Source organism: Urocampus carinirostris, chromosome 1, assembly GCF_059441175.1.
Source record: "Urocampus carinirostris isolate Australia breed hairy pipefish chromosome 1, RoL_Ucar_1.0, whole genome shotgun sequence".
Classification (NCBI taxonomy): domain Eukaryota; kingdom Metazoa; phylum Chordata; class Actinopteri; order Syngnathiformes; family Syngnathidae; genus Urocampus; species Urocampus carinirostris.
This window is the reverse complement of record NC_142349.1, coordinates 64,341,718-64,364,835: the sequence shown is the minus strand read 5'-3', so window position 1 is coordinate 64,364,835 and position 23,118 is coordinate 64,341,718. Positions and strand designations below refer to the sequence as shown.

Below are 23,118 nucleotides of genomic sequence, written 5' to 3'. Positions count from 1 at the left end.
ATTGCCAGTTAATAAATGCAATAATAATGGAAGATGTTTTGGGGATTTAATGTTATTCCTTAAAAAAATTATGCAGAAGAGATTTTTTTTTTCACTAATTGCATCAATATATGGTATCGTTATCGATACTACTTAAACTTTGGATATTGGTCTGAAAAAATATCCCTAATCGAATGATAATTTTAAGCAGTTTCTATTTTGTGTTTGGTTACATAAACACAGCCTGTTGCTAACTTCACTAAAGAGAATAAACGTTTTGTTTGTTTGTTTTTTATTTCAAAAACAAGAATTTATTGGTATGTTAGATCAGTAATTTTAGGGGGTTGAAAAAAATGCCTTTTTGAGTACTATTTACAAAACTGTCATATAAATGTCAAAATCTATACTTTCCATTGTGATCTCTGAGAGAAAAAAAATGCTAATGTAAAAAAATTTGCTAATCTTGCAATAAAACTGTAAATGCATTGCATTATGCATACAGAATCACGGTGTTGAATACTAGAAGCACGGCAGCAGACAGGAGAATAGAGTCATCAACATAGCTCAAAAATCATCAGCTGACCTCTGTCCAGTCTGAAAGGTTTTTGTGCATTGCCAGCCTGCGCTACCACAGCAGCAGACTACAACATTATTAAGGAATTCAGGGCACCTGTATGATGCGGCAGGGGTAAACCAGTGAAAAACCGTCGGGCCCTGCTGTTGATCAGAAGAGTGTGTTGTGTGACCCTGACCCGAGTGACATGGCCGCTTTCTTGTGTCCCGTTTCATCTGGAGGGACGAAAACATGACCAACTTGGGTGCCATGGTCCTTAACTCGTTTGGGCATTTGCGTTGGCCATGGTCCAAAAATTTAGTGTGCTTTTTTTTTTTTTTTTTTTTGCTACTTTTTCCCCTTTCTATTTTTTTGTTTTTTGTATGTGTTTGTCTTGCTGTCAGTCACCCCTCTCGAGGGATATGACCAGGGTAGATAGATATGCTTACTTTATTATTTCATTATTTTATGCTGTTTCTGATGTGATTGCATTATTTTCCATTGCATTGTTTTTCAGATGCACTTATCAATATTCTACATGAACTACCTTCTAAAATTGCCGAACCATCCTAATAGATAGATAGATACTTTATTCATCCCCGCAGGGAAATTCACATTTCCAGCAGCATCCCTGCGCTGAGAACAATACAATAATAAATCAAAAAGAATACAATATACAAATACCCAATGTGACGTGCTAATACCCACTGTAGCGTGTTATATAGAGTATCTAAATAGTGCTACACAGAATACATGTTGCAATAAAATTCAGTAATATGCAATGTAGGGGGTGTGGTTTAATGTGGGTCTTTACTCTGCCGGGGGGAGTTAAAGAGCCTCATGGCATGAGGAAGAAAAAATCTCTTCAGTCTGTCCGTGGTACAAGACAGTGACAGCAGTCTGTCGCTGAAGCTGCTCTTCTGTCTAGCTATAATGCTGTGTAGTGGATGTGATGAATTGTCCATGATTGAAAGCAGCTTTTTCAGTGCCCGTCTCTCAGCTACTGTTGTCATATTCGTTTTATCCACTTTTACATTTTTTTTACACGCTTATTCTGGAGTGTCACATCGAATCTTGTGGTAAACAGTAGCCCTTTGAGACGTTTTGTGATTAAGGGCTATACAAATAAAAATGACATGACATGACATGACAGTACATTGCGACCTTATTACTGACAGTCTTCAATTTTATCTATTCTATTCTGTTTTTCTCCACGCCTGTAGGTGGCGCACATTACAGCAACTTCGAGTGATTTAGTGTAGACAGTTTCGTGTGCAACCAAACTGCCGAGAGTGCCGAGCTTGGTAGACGGAGATAGCATAAGAGGGAGTTTTTTCACAGCTTTTTTTGTTGTATCGTCGTTATTTTTAGTATTTCCGCCTTCCGTGAAGGAAACTACACGACGGAAACTGCGTAAAATGCAAGAACCCTTCTCGGTGGAATAAAGACCATTTTGGAGACGCTGTCTTAGTCGAACCAGCCTAACCGGACTGTTCGGACTCCGTTAAGCCGGGGAGGGACCACGGCGAAACCGACGCTAGCGCCACGGGGAGTCGCGGGGCCCTGAAAGGGAGCCTGCCGGGGCCCTCGGCTTAATGCCCCCAGTCTGTTCCGTCGGCTCAGCCGCACTCCGTGATGGGGGAGACAAAAATTATCTACCACCTCGACGACCAGGAGACTCCCTATTTAGTGAAACTGTCCGTACCGGCGGACAGAGTCACTTTGGCAGACTTCAAAAATGTCCTGAAAAAGCCCAATTATAAGTTCTTCTTCAAGTCTATGGACGACGATTTCGGGTAACTTTTGTCATACATGCTTTTGAATGTCATTCTGTGAAATATAATGTCGTTTTTAGTGCGAGGCTCGCTAACGGAGAAACCAGCTGGCTTGTCATAGCTTCACCTGTGTACGTCCGCCGCTCGCTTAGCTTTCCTTTGTTAGCTGCTAGCACGTCCATACCGTTTGTTTACATTGCTGACGAGGCTAGCATACGCGGCTGGTAGCTTGTAGGACCCCACATCGTGTATAACCGTCACGACTTCTTAAATAACCCACTAAATGTCTCAATTACATTTCATACGCATTTAAAATGCTTAGAGTTGGTTAAAACCAAATCAGCACCCGCTATGACATCACCTGTGTCAGCATTCAGGAAGCATGTATGGAAATCTAATGCTAACAGGCTAACTAGCTAGTCCAGCAGGCCCCTATTGAAAGCTTTTTTTCACATTTATACGTTATTTAGCACCACTGCACCAAATTATCAATGTGCTAGTACGCTCTTAGTCCCCATGCCTTACAGTACACTTAAAATGATATAAACCAGCTATCATGATCATGTTTTCCTGATGCTTTCCACTACTTTTCTATAATTAGGATCCCGTCATAACATTAAACAGTAGCTCAGGAGGTAGAGCGCTCGTCTTGGGATCAAGGGATCCGGGCTCGTTACATGTCGAAGTGTCCTTGGGTAAGACACTGAACCCCTAATACCCCAATAAGCAGGTTAGCGCCTTACATGGCTGCAAGGCCGCTATTGGGAAATTTGGAGCACATTGTAAAGCGCTTTGGGAAGTCATTGACTTGAAAAGCGCTATATAAATGCAGATCATTTCATAAACAGAGGTCACCAAGTAGCCCCTAAGAACACCTGAGTAGCCCGCGGACTGGTTCTGAAAATAGCTAACCAGAGATTGTGATATTTTAGGAAATTTTACTTCTAACTGGCTTGAGAAATAATTTACTTGATCAGCGTCTCTGAATACATGACAATTTATTCCTAAATATTATTAATAAATAGCACGTTTTTAAATATATATTTATTACTCAGTGCCCCAATACCAGACAGTTGTTATAAGAACCATTGTAATCGTACTGCTAATAATTGAAAACCTTGTCATCACATATTAATAACAAAGTAACAACACAGTAAATGCATAAGTGTTAATTTAAGAAATGCACATCGAACTAGTAGCCCTTTACGCTTATCAGTAACAAAAAATTAGCTCTCTGCTTCAAATAGGTTGGTGGCCCTCTATAAAACTCATTTATGCTAAAAAAAATTACATTGGTGAATAATTGTACCTTTAACGCTTAGTATGTAGATAAACAACTAGAATTGTTGTTTTTATGTTCTCCACATGCGTACTGACTTTACTAAAAAAAAAAAAAAAAATTAAATCTGGAAAATTTGTCAGGAACAAGAAAAGAATATCTCAGAATAGAAAAGAATTATCTAGTCGAAGTGTCCTTGGGCAAGACACCGAATCCCTAACGCCCTTGATAGCAGGTAGTTACCTTGCATGGCTGACGCTGCAATCGGTGAGTTAGTGTGTAAAAGGGGAAAGTGTGAAGCACATTGTAAAGTGCTCTGGGAGGTGTTCGTTGACTTGAAAAGCGGAATAGAAATGCAGAATATTTACATCATTGATTACTAGGTAATTTACTGTGACGGGATTAGGCACAGCGCTCCGTGAGAAACATGGAATTAAGAAAAACTTCAAAGAAAAAAAGGATAAAAGAATACTAGGATAGATGGGCATTTTTTACAATGTAGTGCTTGTAGACTGCCCTATTTTTATGGGCATTGGAAATAATAGCAACAGTGTGCAAAAGTAAGAACAATAAATAAAATGTAAATACAATTCTTTTAATACATAGGAAAGATTTCTTTTTTTTTTTTTTTACAGTTTTAAGAGGTGGTGTACGGGGTGAGAGGAGTCCTTAATCACGCTGTTGGCTCTGCTGCGTAAGCATGAGCGGGCAGGTTTTTCAGCCTTTCCCTACTAAGTAACGTTCCTTAACAGTGCAGCTTGAAGAAAGAAAATACCAGTCTGTCACCCACTCCTGTGTGACTTTTTGATACATTTGTAGAAAAACTATGGGACACAAGTAAAATGACATGCAATTGTCCATCAATTACTCAATTTTCATATTCGATTATTTATAAGGAATACCGTTGATGATGCCAATCGTAGTTCAAGTGCTAGTAGTACACATTTTACAACTAGTAACAAGTAGAAGTGATTTTAAATAATAGTAGTAGAACTAGTAGTATTTCTGAGAATGAAGAACCTAAAAATGAACAGACCTTCAAATTTATACCATGCAGTTCGAACAAAGCTCATAAGCATCCTCTGGGTCAGCATCTGGTGGTCACACACAGCCAGCGAGTGCAAACAGGCTAGTGTCAAAGTGCTAACTTGTAGTTTGAGCTAGTTTGTCCTCCAGGCCCCTGCAGTTGTTGTCCATTAGTGGGAGGAATGCAGAGTTGGACTAAGGAATGTTCCGTTCATTACTCTGGCAGATTTATGGCCATGTCCGTTTGTGTTAAATCTCGAAAAAAAAGTGTACATGTAAGCGTTCCCCTAAACACAATCTATTTTAAGCACTTCAGCCATTTTTTAAGTTGTTTTGGGTCAACTTCAAACAAGGGTGCGTCTGAATATTGGACACGTTAGCAAAGAACCGTAACTCGTGGCGGTGAAGGTAAAGGGATTCTCAGTAAACACACTTATGAGTCAAACCGTTACCACAATAAGAAAAAGGATGCCACTAGGCAGAAAAGTTCTTGGTGGCAGACCTGCCATATCCTGTTTGGACCAGAATATTATTACATGCAATTTTGTTATTTGTTGTGGATGAGCAACTAATCCCATGCAGATGTTGTGTGGAGCAACTAAATGAATGTCAAAGATTAAAGTTTTGGTATTACCAGGATAAATCTGCGCCGGTATTTTCAAGAGACGAATTGCATTAGTACATGACTGGCCTTGTGTAGTCCACAATGTGTACTCGATAATGTACTGCTGTTTTTGTCAAACGTTAGTTCTGAGTACTGCTATGGATCCCTTTTTAATTAATTCCTTTAAAACATTATTTTATTTAAATGTTTAAGCGCAGTTGTGCTTTAATTTTTATAGATCTTTTAGGTGGTGCACGTTGTTAATATTTAAACAACCACTGATGTAATGAGCTTGAGTTGGATCATTAGCGTCTGTCTCTGTTCCCTTGACCACCTTCAGATTTTATTACATTGAGAGTGCTATTGGCTTTGTAAAAAGTTGACTCAAACCCCGTTTTCTTCACTCTGCAGGGTGGTAAAAGAGGAAATATCCGACGACAATGCAAAACTGCCCTGCTTTAATGGACGTGTGGTGTCTTGGGTAAGATCAAATGCAACCATTGGATGTTATATTTTACGTTTTTACTTTTTTTCCCCTCCAAGATCTGAATAACTGCAGTCATTTGGTTCAATAACAATCATTTCACAGTGTATGCTTAAAAGAAGTTTCCAAACTTTGATTGTGAGGACGTAAATAAAGGCCATTAACTTGTTTCACAACGAAATAATCTTTAGTTGGATGGATGAAAAGAGCCAAATAAATCTCTGCCGAAGCCAGACATTGATATCAGATGATGGTAGAGTCCCAGTGTGATTTATATACATATGTGAAAGAAGCGGTTGCCATCAGAATGTTTTTATTATGCTCTGTATTTAATGTACATGGGAGTCTGTATTAAGTAAATTCATGTCATCATGGGAAACATGAATTGAAAAAACGTTTTTACTGAGCTTGATTTTTAAAACCTTTCCTCCTCGATATCGGGATTATGATATAACATGTCATTTTTTTCTATGCTCACTGCCACAACTAGCAATGATAATAGTGTTCAATAATGAATTGTAAAAATGCTTCTAGAAATTGTATAAACGACAGCTTAAATAATAGCTTTTAAGTTAAGTAGCCTTCCAGGTGTTCACTAGTAAAACTTCACACAAATCTAACACATACGTGAAATAAGTCTGACACAAACAAATCTGACTTCTTCACTTTATCTTCTCATCTCAGGTCAAGTCAAGTGTTGTTTATTTGTATTGCCCTTAATCACAAAGAGTCTCAAATGGCTGAACAGACCACAGATTATTGCAAACCACAGGACTATTATTACACCATCCCCTGATCTAAAACCTAAAATCTCCTGTTAAACTTAATGTAAACATGTTAAATGCACGCATGGGATTCATGCAGTTGCAACATAAATATCCAACATGTATTTTTAAACATAAAACAATGTGACAACAATGAAACAGGATTTGTTGAGGGTGGCGGTGTTGGGGTTGGTTTTAGTATTCCCAAGTTGTTTAATGGACAGTTAAACAATATTCTGACAGCACCTATTACAGTTGCCTTAAGTGGTCATTCTAAACCCAAAAGTGTAATATTATGGAGAAGTCCTTCCCAATTTACAAAAGTCTTGTGTGACATAAAACACAAGTGTTATTAAGTCAGAATATATGTATTGAACTTTAATCTGTAAAACTTCAGTAGCATTCCACTCTGAAGCTTCTTCAGCAGAGATAAAATATAACATCCTGCCTCTTGGTTTGTACTCCGTGAAGGTGATAAAGTGTTTCAGTCATTGGCTTGTTGAGTAGCATTCCAGAATCTGGTTGCTCGGGGACACTGAACACGTTGGTTTGTGTGTGTCCTAGTGTTCTCTTGTGTTTTTTCACAGAGTTCCTGTCTTAACTTTTGAACTCTGTATCCACCCACCTCATGTTGCCAGGATTCATTATCCAAGTCCAAAAGCATTTTCGTTGCTATTTCATCCTCGTTGACTGTCCTTACGAAGGAAGCGTTTATGAGATCAGAGCCTTGTTTAAGTGCAGCGTTTGACTGGGAAACTTGGTGAAGGCTGGTCAGCAGCAACATCCACATCCAAGTCTCTGGATAGCATCTTGCGGTTGTACTACAAACCAGCTAAATGAATTCCATTTGTTGGCCCACAAGCATAATCTGTCTCCAGGGCCCTGTGAATCTTCCTGGTAATATCATTATCGCATAATGAACCTAGCAGCAGAGATGGTTGCTGTGGCTGGTGTCTTGTGTTTCCATGGGCCTCATTTATTCATTTTTGTTGTTGCTAATTTCAAGCAAATCCAAAGGCAAGCGCCTCAGTGAAAAACATGGATGAGCTGTTGCGCAATGTGTAAGGTTTTGCAAATAGTTTCAAGAGTCTGACCATAGTGCACAAGTTTTGCTGTGAATCACCAGTTTACTCATTTACTGCCAAATAAAAATGAAATCCAACTTGTAAATGAAAATTAAAAAAAAAATGGCAAATTGCCATCACTGGTAGCAAATGATTTTTTATTCATTAATTGCCCCAACATCCGCTCAAAGAGCTTCAATATTCCTGTCCATTTCCTTTTTCCATTTAACTTTGTAATTAAGTCATTTGTTTCGATGTTTGGTGATGAACAATCAATCATATGAAATTGATACCAAAACGTAAAAACAAGCAGTTTTTAAATGTCAAAGGCTTCAAATATTGGTTAGTTAGTAGGATTTATTTTTATAGATTTGTGTAAAACTTTTATATTAGTGCATTCCACGTTCATTTTCATTAGTGTTTTACAAAATTTAAAAAAAAGTTACAAATACCATGTGTTTGGTAGAATCTTGTTGTGGTTGTTGTTGAAGTTGTTGTGACTTCTTATCTTGTTCCTTATTGGACAACTGTAATTGTGTTACGATGGCCAGCTTCAGTGGTATCACACCCTTTTGTGTCCAGTGGTCTTTATTTATCTTAGTAAGCATGCACTTCCACGAAATGAGTCACTGGAAGCTCCTGAGCCTCGTTTCTCCTGTCTTGATGACAAAAGAGGCATCTGTTTGTAATGACATGACCTCATTTCCTCCCTTCTCGGCTTGGAAATTGGATTACAAACAAGTGAAATCACATGACAAAATACCTTGTAGAATAGACTGACAGCGTCTCACTTGCAGGTTACATATTATTGGGAGCTCTCAGATGTTCATTGAAGCTACTCTACAAATAGGTCTGCTAAATGTCCAATATTTTGTTTCAATGAGTTGATTGATAGCCCCCTGAGGACCAAGGGGGCTTGGCCTGCGATCACCACTGCACAGCAGCAGGGCAACAACACCCTCTGGCCTGTTATATTTCACTAGAAGCTGATGTTGCCTATCCAATTATTTCTAATAGCCTGTGATTTTTCTAAAGGAATTTTAAAAATTACATCCCTTTTAACGCATCCTAATCAGGCTACCCAATAGCGAACAATGCTGTCCAATATAGTTAAAATTACATTGAGTTGGGGCTCAGTTTTTGTCTGACCAGCCTTGTGACTTTTGGTGTGGGATGTTGAATAAGTAACTCCATAAATTGAATAACCTCCCTACTTTTAAATAGCTGGTTTCAGGAGATGGCGCCCAAACGGATGCAGGTTCAGTTGCAGACTTGGAGGTGGCACCCCCTTTGGAGAGGACAGGAGGCATTGGAGACTCTCGCCCGCCTTCTTACCAGTAAGTACATTAGGCGGATAGTGCTCGTTTGTCATGTTGGTCTAGTGGACGATAAAAGATTTTGCGAATTGAATTTGGACTATGTAAAGAGAAAACAGTTTAGGTGAAAAAAGTGAAAAGAAATAAAATATTTTGCCTGTTTGGGAGAAAATATTTTTTTAGATAATTTTTAAGCGGACATGGGATAAAAGATCATGATGCTTAACAAAGTGATGACTTCACTATTACGTGATTGATGAGTCCAACTTTCGATCAAGCATGCCTCTGAGTTTAAGTGATTACATTGGAACAAGTATTTTTAAAATGTTTAGAGAAGTAGTATCAGTAGTAAAATATTTTTTTGCAATTTATTACTATTTAAAAAATATGTAAAATTAAAAAATATAGGAATACTGATATTTTTGCACACTTTGAATAGTATTTTCTTCTTTTGTTATTTTAAAATGTATTTTTTAATAATAATAATAATAATAATAAAATACAAATAAACAATTCAATCAATTTGTTCATTCATTAATTCATTTATTCATTCATTTCAGGCAGTTATATTCTTTGTGTACACATTTAAATATAACTGAAATCACAACAGAATGCCTGAAGGGGAGTTGGATAAAGACAACTTATTAAATCCCACCTCTTTCCTCTCGTGTATAAAACTTAAAGAAATGTAAAATAAATTCCTGCCACTTTTGTTGAACTAATATTCCCAGCAGGTGCGAAACAAGTTTTTAGATAGATAGATAGATAGATAGATAGATACTTTGTTCATCCCCGAAGGGAAATTCACATTTCCAGCAGCATCCCTGAGCTGAGAACAAACAATCGAGAACAATCGAAAAGCTCACAGGCAACTCATATACAGCAAACAATTGTTTTTGTAACAGAAGAAAATATTTATAACTTTGTTACTACGGGTACTAGACCAATAATATTACATTGTTCAATATAATGTATATCGTACCATACACTAGCGAATCAACAACGTTATTTCCCATTAAAATGAGAATGTCTTTTTCTAGATTTTTTTTTCATCATTACTGACAGTTTGCAGCACTTGTTGAGTGTTTTTCAAGATCATATTCTGTTTTTTAAAGCTTACCTTTTGATAGCACAATTGGACTTGGGGCAGAAAAGCTGCCCTTCTAGTTTCTAAAACTCGTGCTCAGCTACAGCTGAGAATGTAAAATCTTAAAACATAAAAATGGGAGGCAATTATGTCGTGTTGCTTCAGTGAGCGACTACGGCAAGAGAATGTTATTCTGGCCAACACTGCTAGCACAAAAATGATAAAGGCTTAACATCTGGCTGAAACCAGCCTGAAATCAAATGGAAAAAAATGTGAAAAGAATTTGCAGTCATTTGGGGTTTAGGGATTATATGAGCAAACACTATATCCTTGCAATCGATGTCTTTCCTTTGTCTGAATCGTTTCCTGTGTTCACCGCTTCAATCTTTAGTGGGAAAGCAGCAAGCGGTCGAGAAAGTTTGGACAACGACACAGAGGCAGGCTCCACTTTGCTGTCGCAAAGAAGAGAAAAGGAAAAGCCAAGACGAAAGCACAGTGACCACGGTCAGAAAACTGTGTTAAATATTTTCACAGTGGTTAAAATTCCAATTTTGAAAATGGTGTGCTATATTCCCACTTGACTCCTGATGCTTTGCTGTCCCCCAGGTGGTAGGCAGAACGGGTTCTCACCACGACCGGCGGGGCGCGGAGGCGCAGGGTACGACAGCTGCTCCTCTTTCATGAGCAGCGAGCTGGAATCCACTTCCTGCTTTGATTCCGAAGATGATGACGCTACCAGCAGGTTCGATTTCCCCATGTTACAGTTCAGAAAAACTCTGGAATTATAGTAAAAAAAAATCATATATTAATAGTAATTCTCTCAAATGGAATTCTAATCATGAGGTGAATTGATTATTTATTTATTGTGACGGAAGTTATACGTGGATTTACTATATTTACTAAATTATTTCCCAGGTTTAGCAGCTCCACTGAACAGAGTTCGTCTCGTTTAATGAGGCGACACAGACGCCGCAGACGGAAACCCAAAGCCTCCAATCTGGACAGGGTGAGCTCACATAAGTCAAGCACTATTTCCTTATTGAGTTAAGAAAATGGTTTGGCTCGTCTTACCCTCATCCTCTCCCTCCATTTATTGTCCAGTCGTCATCATTCAGCAGCATCACCGACTCCACAATGTCGCTCAACATTATTACAGTTACTCTCAACATGGGTAAGTTTCCAGAGTTCAAGAGAGCAACAACAGGCACTAAGGATTTTTTGAAAGTGCTTTGATAAGGGTGCATAGAGCACTCAAAAGTAGTCATTGCATTCAATACTATGATGTAATTTCTCAGAGAAATACAACTTCTTGGGCATCAGTATTGTGGGCCAAAGTAACGAGAGAGGAGATGGAGGAATTTACATTGGCTCTATAATGAAGGGAGGAGCTGTGGCCGCTGATGGACGCATCGAGCCTGGTGACATGCTGTTACAGGTGTGTGGTTTTGTCGGTTGCTTGCAATGTGTGGAAAAGGTGCCCAGGGAATGTAAAAATGTTTTGGTTTGCGTACCTTGGACTTGAGGAATGTATGGGTGGGCCGATGTCTGTTATTGTGGATGATAAAATATGATAGCATTCAGCTTCTAAACAAAGAGGCCATCAGGTTCTTTCTGCGGAGACTTTCCTAATGCATAGTATTAATTCTTAGATTCGTAATCCCTGCCAGTATTGATGTCATATTCCATGTAATATTACTGTTTGTGTAAGCTTTCCAGTGGCATTTTTTCTTAAGATGCCTCACTCCATGTAAAATTTATTTTCAGCTAGTGCTTCATTTTCTGTAGAGCCAATACCAGTTTAAATCATTAGTGATAAAGAAGGCTGATAACAAATATTTAAAGCTGATATTTGATTACACCAGTTTAAAAAAATCCAGCACAATTTTTTTAACAGTGCAAAAAAAAAACAAAAAAAACTGACGTTTATTTAAATACCAGAAAAGATTTGTGTTAATTTATCAGGTTTTTTTCATTTTACCCAAAAAACATACAGAACTTAGTCTATCTCTATTGTGGACTCAGGCAGTTGGTTGATATACATAATTACTGCAACAGCCACTGGCAGTTAGATGTCTTCCAGTTGGCCTTCCAAGATTTAGATGATATATAGCCAGTCCCAATGATGCCACTGAAGTTCCAAAGACTGTGACACTTTTATGATAGTTTTGGAATTAATTAGCAATGTGCCAGTTTGTGTCGTCATAATCGGAATGGAAAATATTTTCTTTGTGGGAGAATAGTACGATGCATTGCTCTGTGGTTTTTGTTATTTATTTTAATGTATTCCAGTAGAGTTGAATTTTCCTTGGTCAAAATGTCTGGCGGCCTTGTCTAAATATTATGGTAGTAAATTAATGTAACTGGAGTGTATACTGTGGGGAGTCTGGCACATGGTTGGGGGGGCCATTACGACAGCAACTGAACATATCTGGAATCAACAGGTTTAATGGTGATAATTCTTTTTTTTCTGCACAAATACAAATATGCATTGTTAGGGAGTTTTATAAACGAGGATTAAGCAAAATCACTCTCAAAATCTCACTCATTGTCTTTATTTTTGGGTTGCACACAGGTGAACGACATCAACTTTGAGAATATGAGCAATGATGATGCAGTACGAGTGCTTAGGGACATCGTGCACAAGCCTGGGTAAAAGAAACTCAACAACATAAATATGAGTGCAGGTCAAGAAAAATGTTAGTATTACACTTAATGTGCACACTGTTATGTCTGTTTTTATTACCAGCCCTATTACTTTAACTGTGGCTAAGTGCTGGGACCCAAACCCACGCAGCTGCTTTGCTTTGCCGAGAAGTAAGTGCCGCTTTTGTTTTCTTTTTCCCTGTCACTGAAGCAGTGTTTTTCAACTTTTATTCAGCCAAAGCACATATTTTGCTTAACGAAAATTCCATAGCACACCAAACAGAAATGTCCTGCAATATTTAGGTACCGAAATAGTCATATGTGGTAGTAGTTAAAGGGGGTATTTGATTGGATTTCTGTATGTCACTAGATGAATAGAATACATTTTGTAAATAAAAATAGTTTAGACCAGTTTATTGGTATTGGATAAGTTATTACTTCCTTCTAACGGTTTCTCTCAGTCGATTGGACATGCGGCCCATTACATAGCCTTCTTTTGGATATGTTTGCTTTGGCTTAAGGCGAACAAACCTTACATTCATCCGACAGGTGAGCCGATTCGACCCATTGACCCTGCGGCATGGGTGTCACACACTGCAGCAATGACTGGGGTGTATCCTGCCTACGGCATGAGCCCTTCCATGAGCACTGTCACTTCCACCAGCTCCTCCATCAGCAGCTCCATTCCAGAAACTGAACGTAAGTCTGGTCACTATCAGTGTTTGGCGCTTTACTGAAAAATGGTTTTAAGATACAGTTACTAGTTACTACAATGAAAAAGGAACTTGGTTATTCCCAATATTACTCACACAAAAAAGTAGTGTGTTACTCTGATAGTAACTAGGTATAATTTACAGAACCGCAAACTGTGATATACTTACATAGAAGCAAACCCCCAAAACTGCTTTGAATAGCCACGATAAAATGAATAGAAGAAAATTATGTACATCAACGAGCGGCAGAAGTAAACCCTTTAAAATGTATTGGCTTCCAAAATCTTGATAGCTTGCAAGCGAAACAATTAACCAAGGCACTTCATGTGCATTTCAAACCACTTGACAATCTCCTACTCCATTTATAGGCCATTTACAATACATTTTCTTTATTTATCCGGGCATGGTGTATTCCAAAAATAATATACAACAAAAAAAAATCTGCACACATTCAACGTAAATGATGTGCTTGCGTTTACCCCATTGATTCCTTGTTGGTTTGTTGTTCATGTATAATCCATGCTCCCCTCCCTACATGGTGCCTACCAAGCTACTGCACATTTAAACTGGCCCCCCTGTTTGGAGTATTTTATTTTTTAGTTGTAAATTTGGCTGAGATATAGGGTATAAAGAAAGGAGAATATCACCATAAGGAGAAATTTCCCCTCACCGGGTTCTGTAATTTGCATCAAAACAATGGCGTGTTGACAGTAATGTTATTATAAATTATAATACACCTAAATAATGAAACTAATCCGAGAGATAAATGATGTTGAATAGACTGTCGGTTTGCATTTCGTGTGTGCATCATCCTTTTTAAGTTGGAGAGATCTCAAAGCACTGTTTTTTTTTTCTTTTTTTTCAACATCTGTATCTCATACAGCTTGAATAGCTCTCTCCTCCACACCCTGACTTATAAAGCCACATCACTATCAGTATCCCCCTCAGAGGTGTTAGTAAATCTTGGAGAGGATTGCCCACTTACTGCATTCCAACAACTAGTCTGTGCTCCAGATTTTACTGTTCTCAGGGCTGCGTTGAACCCCGCAGCTAGCTTCCATCTGCTCAATAACCCTACTCAAAAGTCATCCATATGTCAAAACTTTCATCTTCCCCATAATCTTTAGGAGGAAGGAGTATTCTATCATTCGTTCTTTGAAATGAATCCTATTTGTCTTCTGACAGTTGGGGTACCAGCTGTGTTTGTGTTGAACTTTTTTTTGGTTCCTGCAAGTTCTGAAACGGATCAGTTTTAGGATGGAATATGTATAATGTTTTGCTTGAACTGCCATTTCAAACACTTAAAGAATGAAAGATGTTGAGCCAAAAGATTTATTGTTTTCTTCAGAAGGCATCAGTCCCCAAAGAGAAATAAATAAATCACATACACAAGCATTAAACAGGACACAATATGGAATCTCATAGTATGCAACAACTGCATAAATTATACTATTTTTGTTGGAAACATTTAAAAATTATAGTTGATTTATTGATTAATTGAAAAAAATGCATCAAATAATGTGGCATGGTTTTAATTTTTCACAGAAGGCCGTTAAGCTTCAGAAGCTCAAAACACAATTTGGACTTTGTTGCCTAATACTCACTTTTACCAACAGGCATTTGGGATGGAAAGATTATACTGTTTAACTAATGGAAATAAAGGAATTAGTGAATAAAGTGGGAGCTTACACTGCCTATGGAGCGCAAAATCTAAAACACAACGTGCTTAATCATCCTTGCATGCAAAAAAGTAGATTAAGAGAATGGTTATTCCTGTATTTAGGCTTTACGGAGGACATTCAGTTCCCTGTATTCAAGATATTATTTAACAACTTGGAGGTTTTATCAAGAGTTAGCTCCAAGTAAAACAGAAATAGTTTACTTAATCGAGTTTCTCTGTCCAGATTCAGCAAGGAGTCACATGAGTCCGCATTATTTTTATTTGTAAAGCAAAAAAGCAGTTGTATTTTAAATTTGAAAAAACAATTATGTAAATACTTTAAGTCGAATTGTGGCCTAAACTAACAAATGTTTACCCAGCGGTACTGGTACATATAACAATTAGGATTCAAGCTGATAGAATTGTCACGTTTCATCGAATTTGTCAACAAGAAATAATGAGAGTAAACAAGGTTTTGGTTGATGAGAATCTCAGATCGTGGGCTCACACACTACAGTTTGTTTTAATAGCAAGGGGAGCCTTATATCTGATTGGATTATTCTTTCGTTTTAAAACGACGCAAATTACAAAATCTTCTAAATTGTGATATAAAAAGTAGGGAAACTGTATTTTTCAAATTTGGTCGTATGGAACAACAGTTCTGAACACTTAATTGTGGAATCTGAGCACGTTTGTCACAAGTTATGAGTAAAAAATAGATGTGTGTTGTCCGAACATTTTGCACAGGATGTAGTTTTAATGCAACTATCTTTACAATGATTAAATAGTGATTTTATTTCTAGGCCATAATCACCAAGCCTTATAACTAGTTAGATCAAGCTTGCCCATATTTTGCTTTTATTGCCAACCAACCGAACCAAAAGTAGCCTAGTGTATCTGCGCTCAGTTTTGAGCTTACTTGGAAGTAAGAAGTCTGATTTTGTTCAATGGCAACATTATGTGTGAACACTCCTCAAGATGTTACCCTAAACATTTCTTCTCATGTCCTCCTAGGATTCGACGACTTCCACCTTTCCATTCACACCGACATGGCAACAGTCGCTAAGGCCATGGCTTGTCCCGAGTCAGGCCTGGAAGTGCGAGACAGGATGTGGTTGAAGATCACCATCGCCAACGCCTTTATAGGTATTGTTTGAAATTCAATTGTTTATTTTTGGAAGTACTGCCAGGTCTTTGTGTTTATACTGTTTTGCCCTTTGTCGTTGTGAGGCTCCGATGTGGTGGACTGGCTCTTCCATCATGTGGAAGGTTTCACAGATCGCCGAGAAGCACGTAAATACGCCAGCAATTTGCTCAAGGCTGGTTACATTCGACACACTGTCAACAAGATCACCTTCTCCGAGCAGTGCTATTATGTCTTTGGAGACCTCTGCGGCAGTAAGTGAAAATTAACTGCGGCAAAATGATTTAAGTGTTTTAGGTTAATCCTTTCCATAACCACACATTTGAGCAAATTCCTGTGAAGTAGGAATCATGTACTATAGCAGGGGTCGGGAACTTATGGCTCCTTTTGTGAGTACATCTGGCTCAGAAATAAAATGGAACCCACGAAAATATTCACGACATTGTTGTATGCGAACTGAAATTTTATCACCTGCAAAGCAGGGACACAAACGGTTCGGTCCAGTATATCTAAGGCACAATTTCAACTACAGTTTACTGTCAAGGTGTCACACAGACCCCTTTTGGCCCCACATTGGTAAAGAATCCTTTACATGGAAGCTCATTAAACTGTCTATGTTCACTGTTGAGACACAGAACGAACGTAAGCCCCCCTCCTTTGCTTCTAAGCGGACTTTGTAATCCGAATGAAAGCAGCAATGAAGCCCAATCTTGGAGTGAAAGCAAACAAGCATGGTTGGTCATTTGTTGATTTTGGTTAGCTTCATGAATAAACTCATCCTTGAATGTCAAAACTTAAACGTGGAAACGTCTATTTGCGTATTGACATCGCTTGTAACCCTGGATCAGATTGTATGCGAGCGTTTGTTTATACGGCTTTATTCTTTTGTCATTAGACATGTAAACGATTCATTATGAAATAGAAAGCAGTTCTCAGATTGATTTGAGCGTACTGGTGTACTTAAAGTGACACAGAAATTCTGTACTGTCCAACAAAAAATCTGAAAAGCAAGTAGAAAAAAAAATCTGCAATGCACGAGGACGTGAAAGCAGTATGGTAAGGGGATACTGTATCGGAAAATCTGAATTGTCTCATTAAATAGTGAATTTAGTACAATTACTTACACATTTGCCTCTTTCCAAAACAGATATGACCCACCTGTCACTCCAAGACCATGACGGTTCCAGCGGGGGTGCCTCGGATCAGGACACCCTTCCCCCTCTGCCTCACCCCGGGGCTGCTCCCTGGCCCATGCCACTTCCCTACCAGTTCCCAATCCCTCACCCTTATGACATGCCGCAGCCCCATGCCGGCAGTGCTGGAAGCCAACACAGCGGTGAGTGCGAGATGAAATGCATGTACTGTGAATGAAACAAAAAGATTTTTTGGGGTTACAAATTTCCTTATCTGTGGGGACAAATTTGTCGGTGTATCTACAAAGCTCTGTCTGAATTTAATAGAACAGCAATTGGCATCAAGGAAATTTTTTAGAGGGGTTCATCACTTGACTGAGACACATTTTGTGTTAATGAGGACCCTGGTTTTACATAAAATTTACATAAATTGCTTTGGATCTGCATTAAACGTTTTTTTAGTTTTTAGTTGATTTTCAGTATAACTATTAATACGGGCAATTTGGAAACCTTTTTAGCTAGAGTTTGATTATTCACGGTTTACAAACGCCCAACACAGCATAAATTGGAGCTTCTATAACACCAGTGAGAGATCTTATTTTTTAATATAGGCCATGTTTACATTTAATCCACTCAAAGGCTGCAAAGAACATAGCCAGACTGTGTCAGGAGTAAACACATTTCCTTTAACCAACATCTCTGAAAAACCTGCCATCCACCAACTTGGAGGAGTGGAAAGTCAGACATTGTGGTTGCAACAGTTTGCTCAAATAACAGCAGCATTTACTGGCTCGCTGTCTGCCCGCACATCACACATCCCGTCTTGCTGTTATCCTAGAACTTCTGTTGAATGTACGAGACCAGTGGTTCTCATACATTAACATAAACAAGACTTTTCGGGAGAAGTTTCAAATCAGTATTTTATTATAAGATAATGTTTAATATTTTTACCCTATAGTAAACCAAGATGTAAAAAAAGCAGTACATTGTTTTACCAGATTCCGTACTGGCCAGGAATGTATGCACCTTGATATATAAAATCATTATTTTTTTCTGGGAAAATACAACGAATTAGTCAAAATTAGAATTTGAAAGAAAAAAGGCAAATATATTTGATTATTATTTTCCATAACAAAGTAAATCGCTGACTTTGGGCCAAAATAATTCACCTCCAAAATAATCACTCTTCTTGTTTTAGACAGTCAATAATTTTAAATGAATAAATAAATTCATAAACAAATACACTACAAATTGGGCAGAAACTTTTTTTTCTGGCTTATTTTGGATTAAAAAAATTGAGATTTATGCAGTTGTTTTTGAACGATGGCCCAATATTTTGGGTTTGAAGCAAAATTGGCACATTTATTTTCAAATTGACTCCAATTTCAAAGCTTTTTGGGGGAGCAGTGGGGAGGGGTGTCAAGCTAAGTAGTGAATTGTCTAATACAATATTTATGTTATGTGCTCCCGAAATATTGGCATAATTGAACCCATCCATTATCTGCACCGCTTATCTTCAGTTGGGTCGCGGGGGTGCTGGAGCCCATCCCAGCCATCTTCGGGCAGTGGGCAAGGGACACCCTCAACTGGTTGCCAGCCAGTCGCAGGGCACACAGAGAAAGACAACTCACTCGCTTCACACCTAGAGACAATTTGGCCCGGCCGATGAGCCTGACATGCATGTTTTTGGAGTGTGGGAGGAAACCGGAGTGCCCAGAGGAAATTCATGCAAGCACGGGGAGAACATGCAAACGCCGCACAGGAAGGCTGTTAGTTGGATTTGAACCCATGGCTTATTGAACTGTGCCGCGCTGTGACGTCTGATTATGACAAATATTATAAATAAGAATAATGCTAGAGCCTGTGCCCGATCTCTATACGAATATACAATTTAAAATTGTCTCCCTCCCACAGTGTTTAATATCCCTTTGATCGTCATTTTTATCCTAAATAATAGTTTCAAAACAAGGTCCAAGCAAAGTTCTTTTGTAAAAATGTCACAAAATACTTCAAACAAGGATACCAACATATTTACCTACGGGGCAGGCTGCCCCGAGAGAGGGGGAGAATTAAATAATGTATTTATTTCTTTCAGAAAAAAATAATAAAATATGAAATAATCGTAACCTTTTCCATGTCTAATCTTGTTGCATATACTATTTCACTACGTCATCACACACAATAAAGACAATTAAATTCAATAATGATTAAAGTGTGACTACTAGTAACCGTGCGTTTACCTCTGTCTACAGAGAGCAGCGGCTCAAATTGCAGCAAAAACGAGGGCCGCAAATCCGGCGGCAGTGGGAGCGAAGCCGAGATCCGAAGCCACAGAGCTCCGAGCGAGCGCTCGGTGGCGCCCCCTAGTGAGCGAAGTGTCCGCAGCTCCGTCAGTCACCGCAGCGGCCACTCCCACCATTTGGCCTACGGGCAAGGCCTGATCTACGGCCCCCCAGGCCTGCCCCCTCAGCCGCCTCATCTGCCTACGTCCGCCCCTGGTGCCCCCCCGGGTAGGGAGCTAGCTTCGGCCCCTCCGGAGCTTACCGGGTCACGCCAGTCCCTTCGAATGTCAGTGGGCAACGCCGGAGAGTTCTTTGTCGACGTCATGTGACTCAATTGCCGGGGGGAGCAAAGGAAAGCGTAGCAGAATCTAACCGGAAGGGGGTGGTGGGTTGAAAGTGGCATTGGATTTCTAAACTCATGGACGAAACCAGGTCTGTTGTGTGTGCCGTGAGAACGAAAATGCTCCGCCTCTTTTGTGCTTGTCTTACTACCGTATTTTCCGCAGCATAAGGTGCACCGGATTTCATGGCGCACCCACCAAAAATAGTCTTATCGTATATGTTTCATACTTAAAACGCATAGGATTAGAAGGCAAAGACGCATCGGACTATAAGGCGCATGAAATTGAGACTACACCATTAGCTACCTTGTTATTTGTGTATAAGCGTTGGGCTCCTTTACAGTTATAATATTCAGGGTGTTTCAAAAACTTTGATATCCATTGAAAAAAAATAAATCATTGTTATAATAAATACATGCATTTCACAAGCAGATAATTTGTCTATAAAAAGAAAAAAAATCTGGACATGTTACATCATATATACTTCAGCATGTTTGGCAGGAGCTGGATGACTGACGCATACTCAGGAGGTGTGCATATTGAACATTTGTGAAATTGTTTAAATTATCCACACGCTTTTGAATTTTTCATTCAAATATGGAAGAATTCATCTTATAGTATTGAACCTGAATGATTTTTCGTTTCATTTGCCTTAATCATGTACGTTCTGTGATATTTACATCTCAAAGGATAGCAATTTTTTTGAAACACCCTGTACATTAGTCCATTGATTGATGTGTGAATAAGCGTCACTGACCAATATTGCCGAACAATGGGAATCAAACCCAGGTCGCAGAGGTAGGAGCGCCAACACTTTACCACTAGAACACCAGTGGTACAGAGGACATGCGAAAAGGCATTAGACTTTATGATCACGCTTTTATTTTTACTCCATGTGTCAGAAACACTGATTTGCCTAGTGCATTTTGGGTTTCATTCTGATAAGTTAAACAGTCTCTCCACTTCCTAACCTGTTGAGGTTTGATATGTATAGGTACGTAAAAGAGCTTGTATAGTATTTTGCTGAAATACTTTTTCTTCCATTCTCTAATATTTGTTGGTGAAGAAGTGGAGAGACTGTTTAACCTATCAGAATGCAGACCAAAATGCACTATGCAAAGCTTTGTGATAATGAGATATGGTCTAATGCCCTTTTGTATGTCGTCTGTTCCTCTGTCGGTGCTTTTCACATCCACTACCCTCGTTGCAATACAATTTTAGTCAGCGATGTTTGTCGGTGGATCAATCATTGCACAAATACGATGGTATACTGTAAAACCTTTTTTTGGTAACGCACACTTTTAATTACCGTATGCATTTCCAATCCTATCAACTATTCTGCTGTGTATAAGACGCACGCTCAAATTTCTGGTTATTAGGTGGGCCCTGTAGTCTGGAAAATACGGTAGTTGTGGCCATACTTTCTTCAGTGAAGAAACACTCCCACCCACCCTCGTTTTGACGGAACCAAAGCGCCTGTAAGTCGAGAAGAGTCAGTGCCAAGGACGGAGACCAAGGGGAGGGAAATGGCTGAAACAGACAGACTGAGAGGTTGATGACTCGGCACTTTTCGACTTGGATGTTTTTCATTTGTTTTTAATCTGCTGTTCCCCCCCTGCCTGTCTTCCTTAACATTCTTTGTCCTCCTGCCCCCACACGTCTCCATCGGAGGGAAGGATCAGACTAACAAAAACAGGACGCAAGTCCGACGGAACACTAACGGTTCAAACTTAAATGTTTGCTCTTCTTACGAGAGAGAAGAGATTGCTTACTGTCAAAGTTTTTACCATTTATGTAGTTGATCACGAGCAAGTTTTCATTTTTAACGCGAAACATGAGCCCAAGTTGAGGTCATCTGTACACTACATCGCTTAACCCGAGCATTATTAGTTTGTTTCGTCGCAACGTATAATGAAACAAAATCTTGCCATGTTTTTCACACTACTCAATGAAATGCCTTTTTATTTATAAATATAGTTTTATGACCTAATTTTACGACTCTTGTGTTTTGATTATGTCTGTGGCACAGAACAGGTTGTAAAAGATTGGTCCATACCGCACTAGAAAACACAATCTTTTCATCTTGTAACACTTACCCAGTGGGGAAGCATAAGGAGAGGCCTAGACAATCCTGTCCCAAGCCACTTCATCGAGCTCCTAAGGAAATTCTGAGGATAACTGAGAGACATCGCTGTGTCCTGGGTCTTTCAATGACCCTCATGTTGGCAGTGCATGTCCAAAACACAGCAGGGAGGCATGCAAATCAAATGCCTGAGCCACCTCAATTCCAAATCCAACATGAAGGAGTGGGTGATGTAACGCATTTCACTATTACATACAAAATGTACTTTGGGCCTTTTCAAGGCCTCCTATAAACATATTTTTTTTAAATTTTAAGATCAACTTTAAAGTACATGTGTTTCTTACTAATTGTTGTTTAACATGTTATGAATAAACTCTTTGGAATAGGAGTAACAATATGCGAAATACAGGACTGTCCCTGAAAATTGGTATAAAGTTCTCTATTTTCTGTGAGGCAATAAAAAGACATACATTCAAGTCAGACCCTCAGACCCGTTGGTGGTCACCGGCGGTGAGGGATGCCGTCAAGCTGAAGAAGGAGTCTTATCGGGCCTTCCTGGCCTGTGGGACTCTGGAAGCAGCTGGCAGGTATCGGCTGGCCAAGCGGAATGCGGCTTTGGCGGTTGCCGAGGCAAAAACTCGGGCATGGGAGGAGTTTGGCGAGGCCATGGAAGCCGACTTCCGAACGGCTTCGAGGAAATTCTGGTCCACCATCCGACGTCTTAGGGGGAGGAAGCGGTGTGCCATCGACACTGTGTATAGTGCCGATGGGGCGCTGCTGACCTCGACCCGGGACGTTGTGAATCGGTGGGCGGAGTACTTCGAAGACCTCCTCAATTCCACCGGCACGTCTTCCTCTGGGGAAGCAGAGCCTGAGGACTCTGGGTTGGGCTCTCGTATCACTGGGGTTGAAGTCACCGAGGTTGTCAAAAAACTCCTCGGTGGCAGGGCCCCGGGGGTCGATGAGATCCGCCCAGACTTCATTAAGGCTCTGGATGTTGTGGGCGTGTCATGGTTGACGCGCCTCTGCAACATCGCGTGGACATCGGGGACAGTGCCTCTGGACTGGCAGACTGGGGTGGTGGTTCCCGTCTTTAAGAAGGGGGACCGGAGAGTGTGTTCCAACTACAGGGGAATCACACTTCTCAGCCTCCCTGGTAAGGTCTATTCAGGGGTACTGGAGAGGAGG

At 39.5% G+C, this 23,118-nt stretch overlaps 1 protein-coding gene across 1 annotated transcript; it reads left to right on the top strand.

Annotated features, from left to right (window-relative positions):
* The first annotated feature begins 1,856 nt into the window (after nt 1–1,856).
* On the top strand, nt 1,857–21,837 carry LOC148376544 (segment polarity protein dishevelled homolog DVL-3-like). Its single transcript, XM_088348469.1, has 15 exons — nt 1,857–2,328; nt 5,628–5,697; nt 8,753–8,865; nt 10,323–10,435; nt 10,538–10,673; nt 10,847–10,937; nt 11,033–11,102; nt 11,227–11,366; nt 12,504–12,580; nt 12,678–12,745; nt 13,124–13,273; nt 15,962–16,093; nt 16,178–16,345; nt 17,239–17,427; nt 19,477–21,837. Exons 1-15 carry the CDS (start codon nt 2,168–2,170, stop codon nt 19,833–19,835), a joined length of 2,037 nt encoding a protein of 678 aa, XP_088204595.1. The 5' UTR covers nt 1,857–2,167; the 3' UTR covers nt 19,836–21,837.
* Nucleotides 21,838–23,118: the final 1,281 nt, after the last annotated feature.